The sequence below is a fragment of the Paramisgurnus dabryanus genome, chromosome 20 (genome assembly GCF_030506205.2).
Source record: "Paramisgurnus dabryanus chromosome 20, PD_genome_1.1, whole genome shotgun sequence".
Classification (NCBI taxonomy): Eukaryota; Metazoa; Chordata; class Actinopteri; order Cypriniformes; family Cobitidae; genus Paramisgurnus; species Paramisgurnus dabryanus.
Genome location: NC_133356.1, coordinates 14,478,652 through 14,495,101, shown reverse-complemented (window position 1 = coordinate 14,495,101; position 16,450 = coordinate 14,478,652). Strand labels below are relative to the sequence as shown.

The following is a 16,450-nucleotide window of genomic DNA, read 5'->3' as shown; positions in this document are numbered from 1 at the left end:
TAACCACGGCAACGCACCTGCCTCAGTTAAAACCATCAGAAAGAATGTATCTCCATTTCTGCCAAAACGGTATTTTAGTGTTTCTGCTATTTTATGTTTATTGCTGTTTACATTTCTTGTATCGCACATTTTATGTTTTGAGTGTCATAATTGATTTACCTACCTTTTTTTATATAATACAATATTGTAGGATACGTTCAGAATGATTTTCCTCTGCTTCTCCGTTTCCCTTGGTCATCACTAGGCAAAAATAAATCCAATGTCACTTACACTGTCAAATCATAATTTTTATTTGCACACTTTAAATTCCGATCACGCGTTCACTGCCAAGCTTGATAGTAGCAGCTCTTTTCGTCTCTCTCTCTCTCTCTCTCTCTCTCTCTCTCTCTCTCTCTCTCTCTCTCTCTCTCTCTCTCTCCTCTCTCTCTCTCTCTCGTAGAGGGAAGACGCATCCCGTAATCAGGTCACATTTCACTGTAGTCTCAGCATCCGTTTCTCGCGCTTTACAGCAGAGGAATCGGACATCAGACAGGCGGAATAATGGTGTGGATGAATGATCTGGGATGTCTTCTCGTCCCGTTGCTAATGCTCATGCGGGTTTCCATGCAGGTGGACGTAAAGAACGGAAAAGAAGCCGAGAAAACAGGGAATTTCATGGAAGATGAACAGTGGCTGTCCACCATTTCCCAGTACAGTCACAAGATCAAGCACTGGAACCGCTTCAGAGATGTGAGTTTGTCTTTAAGAGTATCAATGATGACACTGCACGACGCTATCTGCTTTAGCTCTTATCAATACTGATAGATTTGTAAGCGATAGGATATGTTGGACAGTATTCATAAGACACCATTAGTACCAAGACATAAATTCACAATTGCATCACAAACTCTCGGGCAAATTGAAATTGTGAGAGTGAATTTTATTTAAAAATTATGTACGTCCGATACATAGCAATCATTTGCATTTTGTATAGCCAACACTGCCCTGGTGTTTACACAGACTTGTTTCAAAACAATGAACCATCTGTTTCTGTGTGTTTAATTGACAACATAGGTTTGATTACAAAATAAAGCAGATTGCATTGGAGTGTCAGTCATTGCCCAGCTGTTTAATCTGATGTAATAATAAGAAACTTTAATAATTGATAAGACCTCACATGTGTTCAGAGGGAGATTTATGAATTTATTAATCTCCTAAAGGTCGTATTGTAGAATAGAGTTATTATACAGTTATGTCAACTGATGCTTTATCCAATTGTATTTCTGTATAAATTTGCGGAAAATATTATCTCATCCCAAGCAATGTCAGAAAAAACACTTTATTGTCACTCAGGCAAAAATCAATAGCCCTTATGAATATGTAACATAGGTATTAAAAACAGGTAGTGATATTTGACATCAGCAGGTGACATACTGTTCTTGAAACTTAAAAGGGTTCTCAGTCGTTCTCTGTTTGCATGAGCTGTGCACCTAAAATTGAAACATTAAACCGTGATTTATCTCCGTCAGTGTTTGGCTGGCAGCTATTTTTACCCTTCTGGAAGTAGATTAAGTGTATAACTCCTTAAACGATTATGTCGAAAAACACATTCAAGAGAACCGGGAACTTATCAAAATGTGGGTATGAAAAGATTAAGTATGAATTAGACCAGGATTATAAATGGATGGGTACAGCATTTTAATATCAGTGGTTTACAGGTTTAAACCAGGCCCTGCAGCAACCTGTGTATTCTCCAATCAATGGCCATTGATCACACCATCTCACATGAATAGCAGAGGAGCAATGCTTGTCCAACACATACGGGTGTTTTGCCGAAATAACAGCCCTCCTTTCTTTCACGAGAATCAAAACAGCCTTTTCTCTGTCTCTCTGGCCATCTAGTTAAAATGCAGGTTGTTTTTTTCTTAAACTGTATACTAGCTGAATCACTTGCCATGAAATGCTCGCAGCTGTATAGTTTGGTTTGCCGTGCCATAGCACAGATAATTGGAATATTTTTTTATTATAAATAATAAATAAAACTTGTTGTTAAAGAATTCGAACTTGTGAAGTATGCCTGGGGGAGAAGAAAATTGAAAAAGCCCTTGCACCATAAAAGCACACTTTTCTCAAAGCAAACATAGCAACAATTTTCATTATTTCTGGCTGCCTTGGCAACAAAAGCTTGGTTGGGTCAGACAAGAAAAGCAAGTCGTTTCAGATTTGGTTTATTTAACAATTTTGACCTGATGCTGAAAAAGTACAGCATGCATACATCTTAAATAATCTGAAGCTCGTCTGCTGTTTTGGAGTCAGCTGGGCTATATATTTTTATTTTACAAGACTTTCAAAGAAATGGTCCCTAAATATCTACACTACAGTATTTTAACTTCATGGATTAACATAAATTGCATTTGTAATTAGATATTGATTTAAATGCGGTCTCAATCCTGTCCCTTGCTTTTCCAAAAATAATCTATTTAAATTGCATGGGTTCAGATCATGCTGACGTGTTTGCTGATGTTAATTTGTTTATTATTCGGAGACCGCAAGGATTAACAAAAGCTCCGACACAGTTCTGCACCATTTTAATAGTCACCTGTTATCTCTGATCAGAGACAGAGATAAAACTGTTGAAGACTGAAAATTAATCTCTTTCTGAACACAGCTGATTTCATCTTTAAAGTGTTGCTTGTGACAAGGGCAAATAATTCAAATTGATGTTGGCTCTCAAAGTCCTTTGAGGTTCTTAGAGCTGAATAATGATACAACCAAGCTAACACTAATGAAAGCAGAACATGGAATGCTCGCTGATGCACATGGGTTATGATTTGACATAAATATTTCATATACTCTTTAAATTTCATTCATTGTTGATTTTTTAAACTTAATTTCACTTTATACAGTAGGAGAAGTATGAATTGGACTGATGTCCCTTCTGTTTTATTTACAAACCCTGTCATTTAAATTAAATGTGTCTTTTTTCAGTTACGAATGTATTAACGTCTTACATATTATGATGATACAGAACCATGGCTTTAAGACAAGCCTCTTGTAATCTGTGGGGTTCGAATGGGTTTTATTTTCTACAAATTGAATGTGGGCACAAAGACAACCAGACTGATTATAAACTGATGATGGTGTCAGTCATCCTTTACAACCAATTTTCTTTTTTTACCCTAAAAAATAGGTTATTTTCAACCAAGCATTGGATAAAAAATTTACAAATTTAGCCGTTAGGTAAAATTAACCCAGAAATTGTTTATATTTGACCCAACAAATGGATTTAAACAATCCAGCATTTGTTAAATTACAACCCAGTGGGTTGCGTTTGTCCCTTTTTGACCCAACTCTGGGTTGAAAAAACCTAGCATTTTTTAAAAGTGTATATGGTGGAACCATATCAATTTAATTGGATTGTGAAAAATAATGCCCCCCCCCAAAAAAAAAAATTCTGTATGTTTGCTATATGTTACACTTTCCAATTACATGTTTTACACCGAAAAGATGTCAGACATGCTGTCGTACATTTGGAAGACAAAAATGTTTTACTTGGAATAAATCATTTAAAGTAAAATCAGCAGCATGCATTACGAAAGTTTTTGTTTTACTTTAAAGTACTATGTTATCAAGTTATAGTTCTTTTTTTAAATCACAGTGACTCTATATTAGGAAAGATTACAAACATCTGAAGATAATTACATACTGATCAACCCTAAGTGCTGATATAAAGTAGATTCAGGCTTAGTCAGGAACATCACATAGACACTAAAAACTCACAGTGTGGGTTTAAACCATTTTGTCATGCTCTCTTATCTTTTCCCATACAAGTGGAAAATTAATCTTATTTCATGGTCGGCATTTAAGACCAAATATACTGCAGAATGTAATAGATTAGATCACTTAAAATGACAAATCCCTGCTGGACACAATTACATTCACAATTGCCTCTGCAACATTAAGTCTAACTTAGCTGTACATCAGATATATATCAACTTGAAAGATCTTGCTATATACAACTACATACAAGGAGCTCAGATGCAAAAGCCTCTAAATGCCACTTCCGTCAAAAATGAGGTAATGATATTAACCGAATGGTCTTTGCATGTATTATGTGTTCGTCCAATAATTTCGATTAAAATCCACTTAATCAGGCCATTCAGAGTCTGATTAAAATTCTCATTTACCAGAAAACATGTCAGACGCACTTAGAGGATTTCATATGTGGCTCTGGATAATTGCACCCCTCACACTTTGTTAAAGGGGACATATCAAGAAAATCTGACTTTTTCTATGTTTAAGTGCTATAATTGGGTCCCCAGAGCGTTTATCAACCTAGAAAACATGAATAAGATCAACCCAGTTACTTAGTTTTGATAAACCATTCTCTGCAAGCATGTGAAAAAATAGGTCAATGAAATTTGGCTCCCCTTGTGATGTCAGAAGGGGATAATACCGCCCCTTAATCGGCACTATTCAACCACGGCACTGCCATTAAGTGCAGAGATCAGCTCATTTGCACTGAAAAGGACAGACACAAAAACAGCACATTTTTGCTCTCTACAAAGCTGAAATTTTAACATGCTATAATAAATTATCTGTGGTGTATTTTGAGCTAAAACTTCACGTATGTACTCTGGGGACACCAACTAATTTTTTGACATCTTAATAAAGTCTTGTTAAATGTCCTTTTTAAAAAGAATGTCTCACAAACCAGGAGTGAATCTGTTATCTATCCTGCTGAATGTAAACAACCAGCAGCGCTGCTGACCAATCCCGTGGTGGCTGGCAACCCTCTCTTTCTCTCCCCCTTCACAATGTAGAAAAGGCTCATTAAAAATCTGTGCTTTCCCTCCGCTTCAGAACACTCTCGGCTTGCACCTGTTATTCAACCGCTACATTTTTAATGAAGCAAAAATGTTTCAAGCTTCAACTAAAAATGCTCTTCCATTTAACCATTCATCACTATTTCCTTTAAAATACCATTTGTTCATTCAGAGTGGGTGGAGGAAGGTTTTTTCAGTTTCTTAATTTATGAAATTTTCATTGTGGCTTAAATATTGAATGCGTTCGTCTCTTTCTGACAGAACTCGGCTTTATCTGGCACAGTTTGTGTTCTAATGAAATTAGCCGCAGTTTTTACATCAGCATTCGAATATGTGGATCCAGTGGAGAAATAGAAACTGCACAATATGTGTCTGTCGAATGAAGCGAGTGATTTCGTCCGACAAGCCTGCTAGACATGCATACCAACCGCAGAGAACCTCAGTGCTGGCCTGTCATGGCTCTGGTCCATAAGGATTCAAGGCACATGCATTAGAATGTGGGAATGCCCTAGCAACTGTCGGAGCAGCCTAGCATATGGTCCATAATTACTGATAATGCAGCATAAGATGATACATCCATATACGCCATTATTTCCTGTTTAATTTATCTTTTTATTTGGAGAATGCAGGTGCACGGTTGACCCAGGATCATTTTTGGAGGCTTTGGTCAGGCTCAATTCGAGAAAATCTCTTTTTTTACCTTCAATATCTACAAGTGCTGTTACAATTGGAGCTAAAAATGAAAGCAACCTCACTTTTCTGCCTTTCTCCCCGAGCTTCTGGGAGTCTGAGTATAAAACACAGTGTTCTCTGAAGATCAAGCTGACCTACCAAATAAAACGGCTCTTGTTCCGGGCATCCAATTACAAATACTAGCATGACGACGCTATTTTCTCCCCCAAAGGTTTCCTGTCCCGGATGAAGGCAGCATAATTCTTCCCTTCCAAGTCTGCTTGAAATAAACAAAGACGTGCTTTTGAAAATGCCACAGTTAAGGGGCACCGACTTTACAGACTCTAATCTCCAATAAAGTGCATTAAGCCTCCAGCAATAATGAGACGGGGAAAACTAGGATTAATCCTAGAGAGAGCTGTAAAGGTATGGAGTTGACGTGACCTGTCATCCCCCCATCCATTCCCCTCAGAGGTTCAGTCCTTCACATCCAGTGAATGCCGTATTGACTGCTGTTGGTGTCAGATTTGCTCATTTAAAAGCAGCTCTTGCCTCTGCTGTATCTCTCACTCTCACTTTTAGGGCTGTCAGTCGGTCCCATTGAGTTGCTGGGAGTGTTATTGAGTCTTAAGAGGCAGGAAGATTTAAGATTACTGACCAATGGATCTGGACAGAATGTACCCTCTTTAAGGATCCAAAAATGCTCTTTGTCAAGCTGTATGGCTCTATGCACACAGGGTTCTTGATAGGGCATTGTAAAAAAAATGGTCCCAAGCTTTTTTTTTTAAAGTACACATTTGCACCTAAATACTTCATATTACTACTCCAGAGGTACATACTGGTACCAATTAGTGCATATTAGTACCTCAAAGGTACATACTGGTACTAAATGTATACAAATCTGTACCTAAATGGTAAATACTGGGACCTTTTTAAAAGTACTGCCCCAGTGATAGCAAGACCATTTATTTAAAAAAAAATTCTGAAATGGTATAGCTGCTTGCTGTGCTTTATGTTTCCTTTAAGATCCTTTCATTTAAAAGATTCTTTGAAGACCCAAAAATGGTTATTCTATGGCTTTGCTTGATTTAAAGGTGGGGTGCACGATTTTTGAGATTGGGCCGAGTACCAAAACACACTTGTAGCCAATCAGCAGTAAGGGGCATGTCTACTAACCGACGTATAGACAGAGCGTAGTTATGCTTATTTAAAAACCACGCCCACCAGGGGGAAAACAATCCAACCGTCTCCATTGTTTTGCATTACGTGAGGCCGCCTTCTTGTCATTTCTGGCTAATAACAAAAAACAGAATAAGGCCTTAAAGCTGTTGTGTGACAAGGTATACAGCTAACAAGCTAAAAAAACCCAAAAAACGAGCATTTAAAGACACAAAAGTGGATCGTCGACTACGTTTGTCTCCAGTGGGCGTAGTTCTAATAAAAGTAGTACAATGCAAAGTTGCTTGTATATACATTTGGGTTTTTAAATGCTCGTTTTTTGGGGTTGACAGCTTATAAAAACGTATTTTTATTTTTTTGGGCTTGTTAGCTGTACATCCCGTCACACAGCATCTTTTGGGCATTATTCTGCTTTTTGTTATAAGCCAGAAATGACAAGGAGGCAGCCTCACGTAATACAAAGTCAATGGAGACTGATGGATTGTTTCCCCTCCGGTGGGTGTGGTTTTCCGGTTATGAGGCGTTGCTCTCTGTCTCTGTTGCCTGGGTTGTGTATGTGTTGGGCGGGTCTAACAAAAGAAGCTCGAAATTCTATTGGGGTAGGGGCGGGTTTGTTAAGGTGATTTCAAATGTCAACATTGGCTTTCAGAGATCGTGCACCCCGCCTTTAATTTACACTTGCATAAGCCATTAAGAAAAACAAGATTTTTGGGTCAACAGTATGAATCTGCAAAGTATAGAAGCATTGTTAAAGGTGCAGCCCTATCTCAAGACATTTCGTGGTATAGTCACAAAATATTTTATTTATTTAATGGGTTTATGTACACAATTTTCCTCTTTTTTTGGTGTAATGAGCACAAATTTTTTTAATCTATTTTTAAACCATTGCCGCTTGGGGTTGGATTTGGGGTTTGGTTAGGATGTTATTTTATGTATTGGTTTCTCAATTTTTTTTTTACAATTTTTAACTATTGTCACTTGAGGTTAGATTTGGGTTAGGATGTCTGAAATGTAACAGTGAGTCCTTCTAACCGCAACCCCAAGCGACAATGGTAAAAATATAAGAAACCAATACATAAAATGGCACGAAAAGAAAGTCATGCTTGGGGACACGAAAAACAATAGTAATTCATGCCGAGTAACAAAGACATTGTGCTCATTAACCTGAAAAAAAAGAGGAAAACCGTGTCAATGAACACAAATAAATAAATCTAACATGTGTGACTATACCACAAAATGCTTTGAGATTGGGTTGAAGGGTGACATGTGTCAAGTGTGAGACCTCAAAAAGTCAAGAGATGTGCATCTTTCATGCATCAAAATGCATTCTGTAACTCTTGTATCTGACAACAGATGCTTTCAGTCTCAGTTGTATGTTTAATTTAAAGGCCAAAGTCAGTGACAAATGCTCTCAGCGAAAAGTCAGCTCTGTTCTTTTCACACTCTCTCCAGACAGTCTGGGTCTAGAGTTTTACCCTGGAGCAGCAGCTTGCCTTTCTCCTCTCAGCTTTACAAAAACCTACTGGCTGGCAGGCCTCTGAGCTTTTTCCTCCACATGAGGAATGGCAGGATATGTTCACAGTCAAGGGAGTGGGCTGTTAGCTGAGCTTTTTGATGCACTCGTGTACGGTTAATCTGAAAATCCCAGTCGGAAAGGCCTCATGCATAAATCAAGTAGGAGGCCGTGCATGCCTGTCAGCTAAAACCATGGTGTGACAGTGAAAACATAGTTTGGAAGGTACTGATAATACAGCGCCTGTTTCTCTCTGGATTCTTTTCCCGATCGCGGAACGTGACTGATTACAATCGGAGTCAAAGGAAGGATGGATGTGTGGGACCTCAGCATCATGCACCGCCTGGGGTGTTTATGAACTGTGAGGAGCCTGCGTGATTTCTGCCAACATCGTGGTGTGATAAATGTGTGGGTGTGAGGCCGCTGTGAGGTCATCACAACCAGGATCCCTCCTGCTTTTATCAATTATGGAAGACTGAGGGCCTTCAACAAGCATTAATTATGAGCACGGCATGCAATTTTGATTTCCTTATAAGTGCCGAAACCAAAACAAAATTGATAATATTGTGCATATTAAACAGATTAAAAGTCAAATAACAGATTATTGCCCGCTTCTTTGATGTTGAGGTTGCATGCAAAATCCATTTGGCTAAAAAAAGGGGGGCATGTTTGAATGGTCTATATATCCACCCTCATGTTGTTTCAAACCATATGTTTTCTGCTGAAGAAAGAAAGTCAATAAACCCGCATTTCATATTGATGTTTCCTGATATGTGTTTGCTGGATGTCGCAAACGTTTCCACAGCAGAGTGCAGTGGTGCATTCCTGCATACCACTTGCTGTCTATCTGCATTGTGATGTAACTGTCAAGCATGAGTGGAAAAGAAATATCCAGTTCACCCACTAACTGATGCTCGAACACACGCAGACACGTGTATGTTTCACTCGTCATCCTTTTCTAAAGTGCCAATCAAATCCTTATTTTTCCACATAAACATACACCGGTGATATCAGGGCCTCTAAATCACAGTCGAATTTACAGAGTGCATGTTCAGACGTGTTGGATTACATGGCAGTGATGTGAGGGATAAAAGAGTTGTCAGTCAGCACAGGAGGGGGTGAGACACTGTGATGTTTTTCGTGAGACGGTGGTCCTCTGAGACATACCCCTGCCAACCTTAACTCAGGTCAAAGCAAAGATGAGCTGACTCTGGATATAGGAGGTGCCATCCACAGATGCTACCTAGTCTTTGATGAGTTTAAAGTATGCTGTCAAACAAACAAAAAAAAGTAATTGTCATTGATCAGACAAACAGAAAGTCTCACCCCAAACTCTGGCTTTTCTTTGTAATTGATGAAGTGCCAAAAACAAGGACTCTTAAAGATTACTGCATGCATGCCCATTGGTATAAGCTTGCATCATACTTTCCCATTTACTGTATAAAAAATATTTTCTATATCACCGTAAAGAAGTCAAGACCTTGATGATGGTGATATTTTGTGATGGCGGTGATATTAAATTTAAAGAGGATGATGATGATGATGATATGTTATGGCAATATCTCTGTTAGTGGTGGCAATATTTCTCTGCTGTGACTCATCCTTGCCTCTTTTCAGAGAGGGTAAATGCGTTTATGTGACACAATATTTTCTCACTCACTGGGTTTACCACTCTCATGCAAGCAGCAAAAAGTGCACATCTAAACATTTTCAGGATGTGTTGCTATGGATGGTTGCTTCAATTTGCATAATCTAAAGATAAGAAATAAGCGACCCTTGAGATGGTTTCACTCCTCTACCCTTGTAGAACATTAGATATTCACTGATATAGACATCTAATATGTCAGTAGACCACACAGTATCTCATTTGCAAAGACAGCAGAAACAGACTTAAATAATGCAGATATCAGGGAATCAATATCAAGGATGTCCACCGCCATATATTATTGCTCTTAAGCACTGCAGTAGTAAGCCAGTGGTCTTTTACAGCATGAGTTTATTTCTTCTGACAGAGTTGTGTCATATTAGGGACAAGCGTGAATCAGTGTTTATAATGTGTTTTATTGTAATTGATCCAGGAGAGATTTTAAACAAATGTTGGGGTGTAAAGTAAGTTTAAATGCAATTGCACAACCTGATCTCATGAAAATCTGTGTTGTAGTCATGGAATATTTAATCACTTTATATGTGACCATGTCACTGAATTCAGCTTTTTTTTCGTGACGGGACCACATATATCTTTTTCATGTCACTCCCACCGATTTCTCGTGTCATTTTATGTATTGTTTTCTTATTGTTTTTTTCTATTTTCTTACCATTGTCGCTTGGGGTTAGGGTTAAAATCACTTTCTGTTTCATTTTTAGACATCCTAACCTAAATCCCAACCCCAAATTTTCCGTGACTATAACACGGATTTCCATGAGATCATGTTGCACTTGGAAGTGTTGGTTTAGTGCTGAAACCAACTGCCCTTAAAGTAATAGTCTACTCATTTTCAATATTAAAATATGTTATTACCTTAACTAAGAAGAGATGATACATCCCTCTATCATCTTAGTGCGTGCACGTAAGCGCTGGAGCGCGCTGCTACACTTTGATAGCATTTAGCTTAGCCCTATTCATTCAATGGTACCACTCAGAGATAAAGTTAGAAGTGACCAAACACATCAACGTTTTTCCTATTTAAGACGAGTAGTTATACGAGCAAGTTTGGTGGTACAAAATAAAACGTATCGCTTTTCTAAGCGGATTTAAAAGAGGAACTATATTGTATGGCGGAACAGCACTTTTGGGAGTACTTCGACTCGGTCCCATTATGAGAGGGAGAAGGGGAGCGGATTTTTCAGGCGAGTTGAAGTACTCCCAAAAGTGCTATTCCGCCATACAATATAGTTACTCTTTTTTTTAGGAAAAACGTTGATGTGTTTGGTCACTTCTAACTTTGTCTCTGAGTGGTACCATTGAATGAATGGGACTAAGCTAAATGCTATCGAAGTGTAGCAGCGCGCTCCAGCGCTTACGTGCACGCACTAAGATGATAGAGGGATGTATCAACTCTTCTTAGTTAAGGTAATAACATATTTTAATATTGAAAATGAGTAGACTATTCCTTTAAAGGCATCATCTACTCACTTGTATGTTGTTCTAAACTTTTCTTCTGTTTAACACAAAAGAAGATATTTTGATTAATGATGGTACCCACACAGGTGACGGTACCCACTGACCTTCATAATACACTCTCAGAAATAAGGTACACTTTTGTACCTAAAAGGTGCATATTGGTCCATCAAAGGTCCATATCTCTAACAAAATTTTATAAGGACCTTTTAAAAAAAACTTTTTTTTACCTTTTTTCTAAGAGTGTAGAAAAAACAAATACTATGGAAGTCAATGGGGACCATCAACTGTGTGCTTACCACCATTTATCAAAATATATTTGTATTCAACAGAATAAAAGAAACACATACAGGTTTATAACAACATGAGGGTGAGTAAATGAATTTTGTGAGTTTTCATTTTTGGGTAAAAATCCCTAAAAATAACTATGTATTTCACATACTAAAGGGCACATTTGAAGGATTTTTTGTATGTGTGGTAAATTTCAGCAGTTTTATATATGAAGAGTTTTGTTGCAAAACGAGATTTTTTTAATTTTTCAGAAATCTCGTTTTTTGGTTGTGCATTCCAATTAATATCAATTCAACTGCAGTTGGTTTGTTTTAACCTTAGTTTAAATCTTCATAACTTAAAAAATACAGCTAAGTATCACCATAAAACAAAATAATAACATATATTATAGTATATATATATACACACACCCAAAAAGGATGCATAAAACAGTATATGTTTCTAAAGCAGAGTCATTTAACCAACTATATAGCCTTTGTATGCATCACTTCAATAGCCACTTGACTTGTGATTGCAGAAATAATAATTTATTGCCCTTTTGTAGTTGACAAAGCCAAAATCAATCAATTTGTAATTTCACCTTCTATTTACACTAACAGCAAAAGCGACCACTACAAGATAAATTACCACTGATAAATAAAGTTCACTACTATTATTTATCGCTACTGCAATATTTCAAGTGCTATGAGCACCAAGTGTATAATTATTTCAAAGCAACTGCCTGTTTTATTAGAACACATGGGAGATTATTACAGATGTATTCAAAGCTCTGCCCAGGAGGCAAATAGATGTTTAAAGCAGTTGGAGTCTGTCTTTGTTTTCTTGAAAGTTACTCCTCGGAGATGCATCTCTCTCCTCTAACTGTCTGCTCCTCTTTTCTCTTTTATTCATCTTCCTCACATTTCACCAGGAAGTGGAGGTTAGTAGTGCTTGCCTCATGACTTTGCTTGTGTTTGATGTCTTTTTTGAAATGTCATCTACCGTAGGATTCTCCATCAAAGTTCTATAACCCTGCTTTTTATTACAGTCTGCATTTAGTCATCTCACTTTAAATTTCTTTCATTTTTATTTATCTGGTTCCTCTCTCTGTTCCATTGAATCTTAGTGCTTATCATCATTAAAATATGTGATCATATGTGTGACTTATGGATTGTATTGATAAAAGATTGAGCCTATTGACTACAGGCTTAGCTTGTGAACGATTCAGTAGCACATGGACTGACAACTGTTTTTCTCTGTCAGGATGATTACATCAGATCATGGGATGAAAATCAAGGCTCAAATGAAAGTAAGTCATCTTTAATATTATTACTGTAGTATATTTTCTATATTGTAATAGGCCGTCTATTTAAGTACTCAAATCCAAATGTTACCAGATAAACAACAATGTTAAATTTAACAATGCAAGTTTAGGTATCAGGCTTTGGTTGTGCATAAAGGAAATGGCACATCAAAGCACATTGTCATTTTTTGCCATGTCACATAGTCACTGTGTAAAGGTGATTATTAAAGATTAATTATATGCAAGGAAGAAAGGTCCGATCACAATGGCTTAGACACCTTACACTCTCACCAACATACAGTCTAAAAAATGCTGGATTGTTTCAAACTATGGTTGGGTTAAATATGGACAAACATAACTGTTAGGACATGTCTATATTTCTATATCCAACCATCCCAGGATTTTGGGTTAAAACAAATTAGAATAGACTATGTTAATTCAAACCCAACTGTTAGTTTATGATATATTTTACCCAACCTTTTTTTTTTTGAGTGAATAATGCTTTCAAAAACCAAAAATATCAGACAAATAACTTGTATATAAGTTTTAATGTATGGTGTGGTATCCATTCAGAAATGCACCTTTGCACCTAAAAAGTTAATATTAGTACCTCCATATTGGTAGCAAAGAGTGCATATTAATACCTCAGACTTAAAGGGATAGTTCGGCCAAAAATGATATTAAACCCATGATTTACTCACCCCCAAGCTGTCCGAGTTGCATATGTCCATCGTTTTTCAGACAAACACATTTTCGGATATTTTAGAAAATGTTTTAGATCTTTTAGTTGATTAAATGTAATGTTACAGGGTCCACGACCTTCAAGTCCAAAAAAAGTGCATGCATCCTTCACAAATTAAATCCAAACGGCTCCAGGATGATAAACAAAGGTCTTCTGAGGGTAATCCGCGCGGTGTTGTTGTAGAAATATCCATATTTAAAACTTTGAAAGATCTAAAACATTTTCTAAAATATCCGAAAATGTGTTTGTCTGAAAAACGATGGACATAAGCAACTCGTACAGCTTGGGGGTGAGTAAATCATAGGTTTAATATCATTTTTGGCCGAACTATCCCTTTAAGGGCCGTTCACATTATAACATTAACTATAACGATTAATATATTAGTGTCCACATCATACGTCTTATTCAGCCTGCCGCCATGTTGATTCCAAAACGAGGCTGTGAGGGATAGAGGTCCAGAGCGTGCGTTTTAAACCTATTGTTTTGTACTGGGATGCTGGTCATTCAGACATCAAAACACAGAAAATACATAATTTTATAAATTTCCACAGTACAAAGATCGCAGAAATCATGCCTGTTTGTTTATCATCCTGGAGCCATTTGGATTTAACTGAAAGACATTTAATCAACTGAAAGATATTAGCCTGTTGGCTAATCTCTAATTTCTAATGTTGTAAGCATGTTTACTTAAAAAAAAAAAACAATATAGGGCAACAATACATAATTTTATGACAATAACTAAGTATATATCTCCAGTTTGTATAAAACATGAGCGTATGTATTATGTATTTTCTCTGTTATGTTTTTTTTTTCAAGACATGAACATTAACTTAATAACGTGTGATTGACTTGATAACAAGCTATTTACTTGATAGTTCATTGTGCAAGTATTGTTAGCTGTAAAACCCCAAATGAACCCCAAAGTTGTGTAACTTAAAATTTTTATTTAAACACCCCTGCTGAAAGAAACAATAAAACCATTACAGAAAATTCTAATGGTTTTATTGGGAATTTTTTTGGTTCCACTGGAATATGGCCCAGAACACACTACAGTGTATTGGTTTTTGTTGGTCTCTAATGGTATGTATTGTTTCTATGTATTGGTTCTAATGGAATATGGCCCAAAACACCCTACAGTGTAGTGGTTTTAATGGTAAAAGCTAATGGTTCCTATTGGTATTTTAATGGAAACCCTTAGAATTTTCCGTAATGGTTTGATTGTTTTTTTTCATCAGGGACAACATATGCTGGTCTTGCTGGTTTTTCCAGCAGGGTCCTGCTTCTGTTGATTAGCTACAGTCAATGTTCTTAAAAACTTTCTCAGAGGAAAGTTTTTATATTTATGTTTTGCGTTTTTGTAATCTGTACGAATTGGAGTTATGTACTTAGTTCTAGGACTATATTAGTGTTGCCAAAATTTTTTAAAACATAAGAATTAGTGATTAGCCAACAGGCAAATAGCAAAACAGATTCTGTATACACATTGCGCTGCTCTTATCTCAAAATTAGGTTATATGTCCCTTCTTATTTAAACAATCCATGATTTTTGAGGTTCTTTGTCCTGTGGAAATGTATAAAATTATGTATTTTCTGTTTTTTGACGGCAGAATGACCAGCATCCCGATACAAATCAATAGGTTTAAAGCGCACCCTCTGGACGTTTTTCCCTCACAGCCTCGTTTTGGAATCAACATGGCAGCAGGCTAAATAAGGCATATAATGATAACTTTATGCTAATTCGCTCACGTGCGAGGAACTCACGCTAAGCACTTGCCTTTAATGGCATTAATTAATATTAGATATTTCTTTTAATAATAAAAATGTTTGCAATTGTTTACATGTCACCGAATATGTAAATATGCTGTTGTTGTTGCATTTACACAGTGGGTAACCAGCAGATGTCTTCAACTTGCTGCGTTTCACGTAACTCTAAACAGTGAATCTAGTAGTTTGTGTAATAATATCTTACCTTTTGGCGTAGTGTGGGAGGAATAAAGCATTATGTAGTGAATTTCACAGCAACTGCATCAGCACTGGATACCTGAGGTAATTTTATGTTATGCACCTCAGTAATGCGTCATTTTAGGTGCGTGTGCACTTTGAGTACAAATAGATTTGATTGGCTGTCAATGGTTTATCGTTCATCAGATGAAAAAAAAAACGCTGAGAAAGTGATCCCAACAATATCATTGTATCTTTATCGTTATAGTTGTGGTGTGAACTCTGCTATTCTCTTTAAAGGAACAGTATGTAAGAAATGTATATCAATTAATCATAAAATGGCCCTGATATGTCACTAGACATTAAGAAATAATTTTCATTTTAAATACTTATATCACTGACAACATTGGTCTGGCCAGGATATTGTCATTTAAAAAGTGGAGTTGCAGCCCTCAACTGATGTTTATGTTGTCATTTTGTGTATTGGCCACCAGTTGTAAGATTGCAGTACCAGTTTTAGCCACAAGTTTTGTGATTGCAGTACCAGTTTTGACCACAATCCTACATACTGTTCCTTTAATATATAATGGTTTTCAAAACTATATTTTTATAGTTATCGTTATAATGTGAACGGCCCTTTAAAGTACATATTGGTACCAGATTTATACAAATCTGTGCCTAAATGGTACATATTAAGACCTTTTTTAAGTATTCTGCCCCAGTGACAGCTAGGGACCATTTTTTGACCATTTCTTCTGACAGTATATATGTTAGGGTCTTGATCCAAACAAGAATGTTTCATTACAAAGCACTGTAGGCTATTATAGGAGGATTTGGTCAGTTTTTTATCATTTGTGTTGGTTTGTCACAGCTGAGAGTCCTTCTTTTCTCCTTGACTGCCAAACAC

The 16,450-nt window shown here is 36.8% G+C and overlaps 1 protein-coding gene across 1 annotated transcript in view; it reads left to right on the top strand.

Moving 5' to 3' along the window:
* The first annotated feature begins 424 nt into the window (after window positions 1-424).
* Window positions 425-16,450, top strand: part of spock2 (SPARC (osteonectin), cwcv and kazal like domains proteoglycan 2) — a 33,527-nt gene continuing 17,501 nt past the window's right edge. The window contains exons 1-2 of the mRNA XM_065296591.1: window positions 425-729; window positions 12,821-12,866. Coding sequence (XP_065152663.1) covers window positions 541-729; window positions 12,821-12,866 — 235 coding nt within the window. The 5' untranslated portion in view covers window positions 425-540. The remainder of the gene's footprint in view (window positions 730-12,820; window positions 12,867-16,450) is intronic.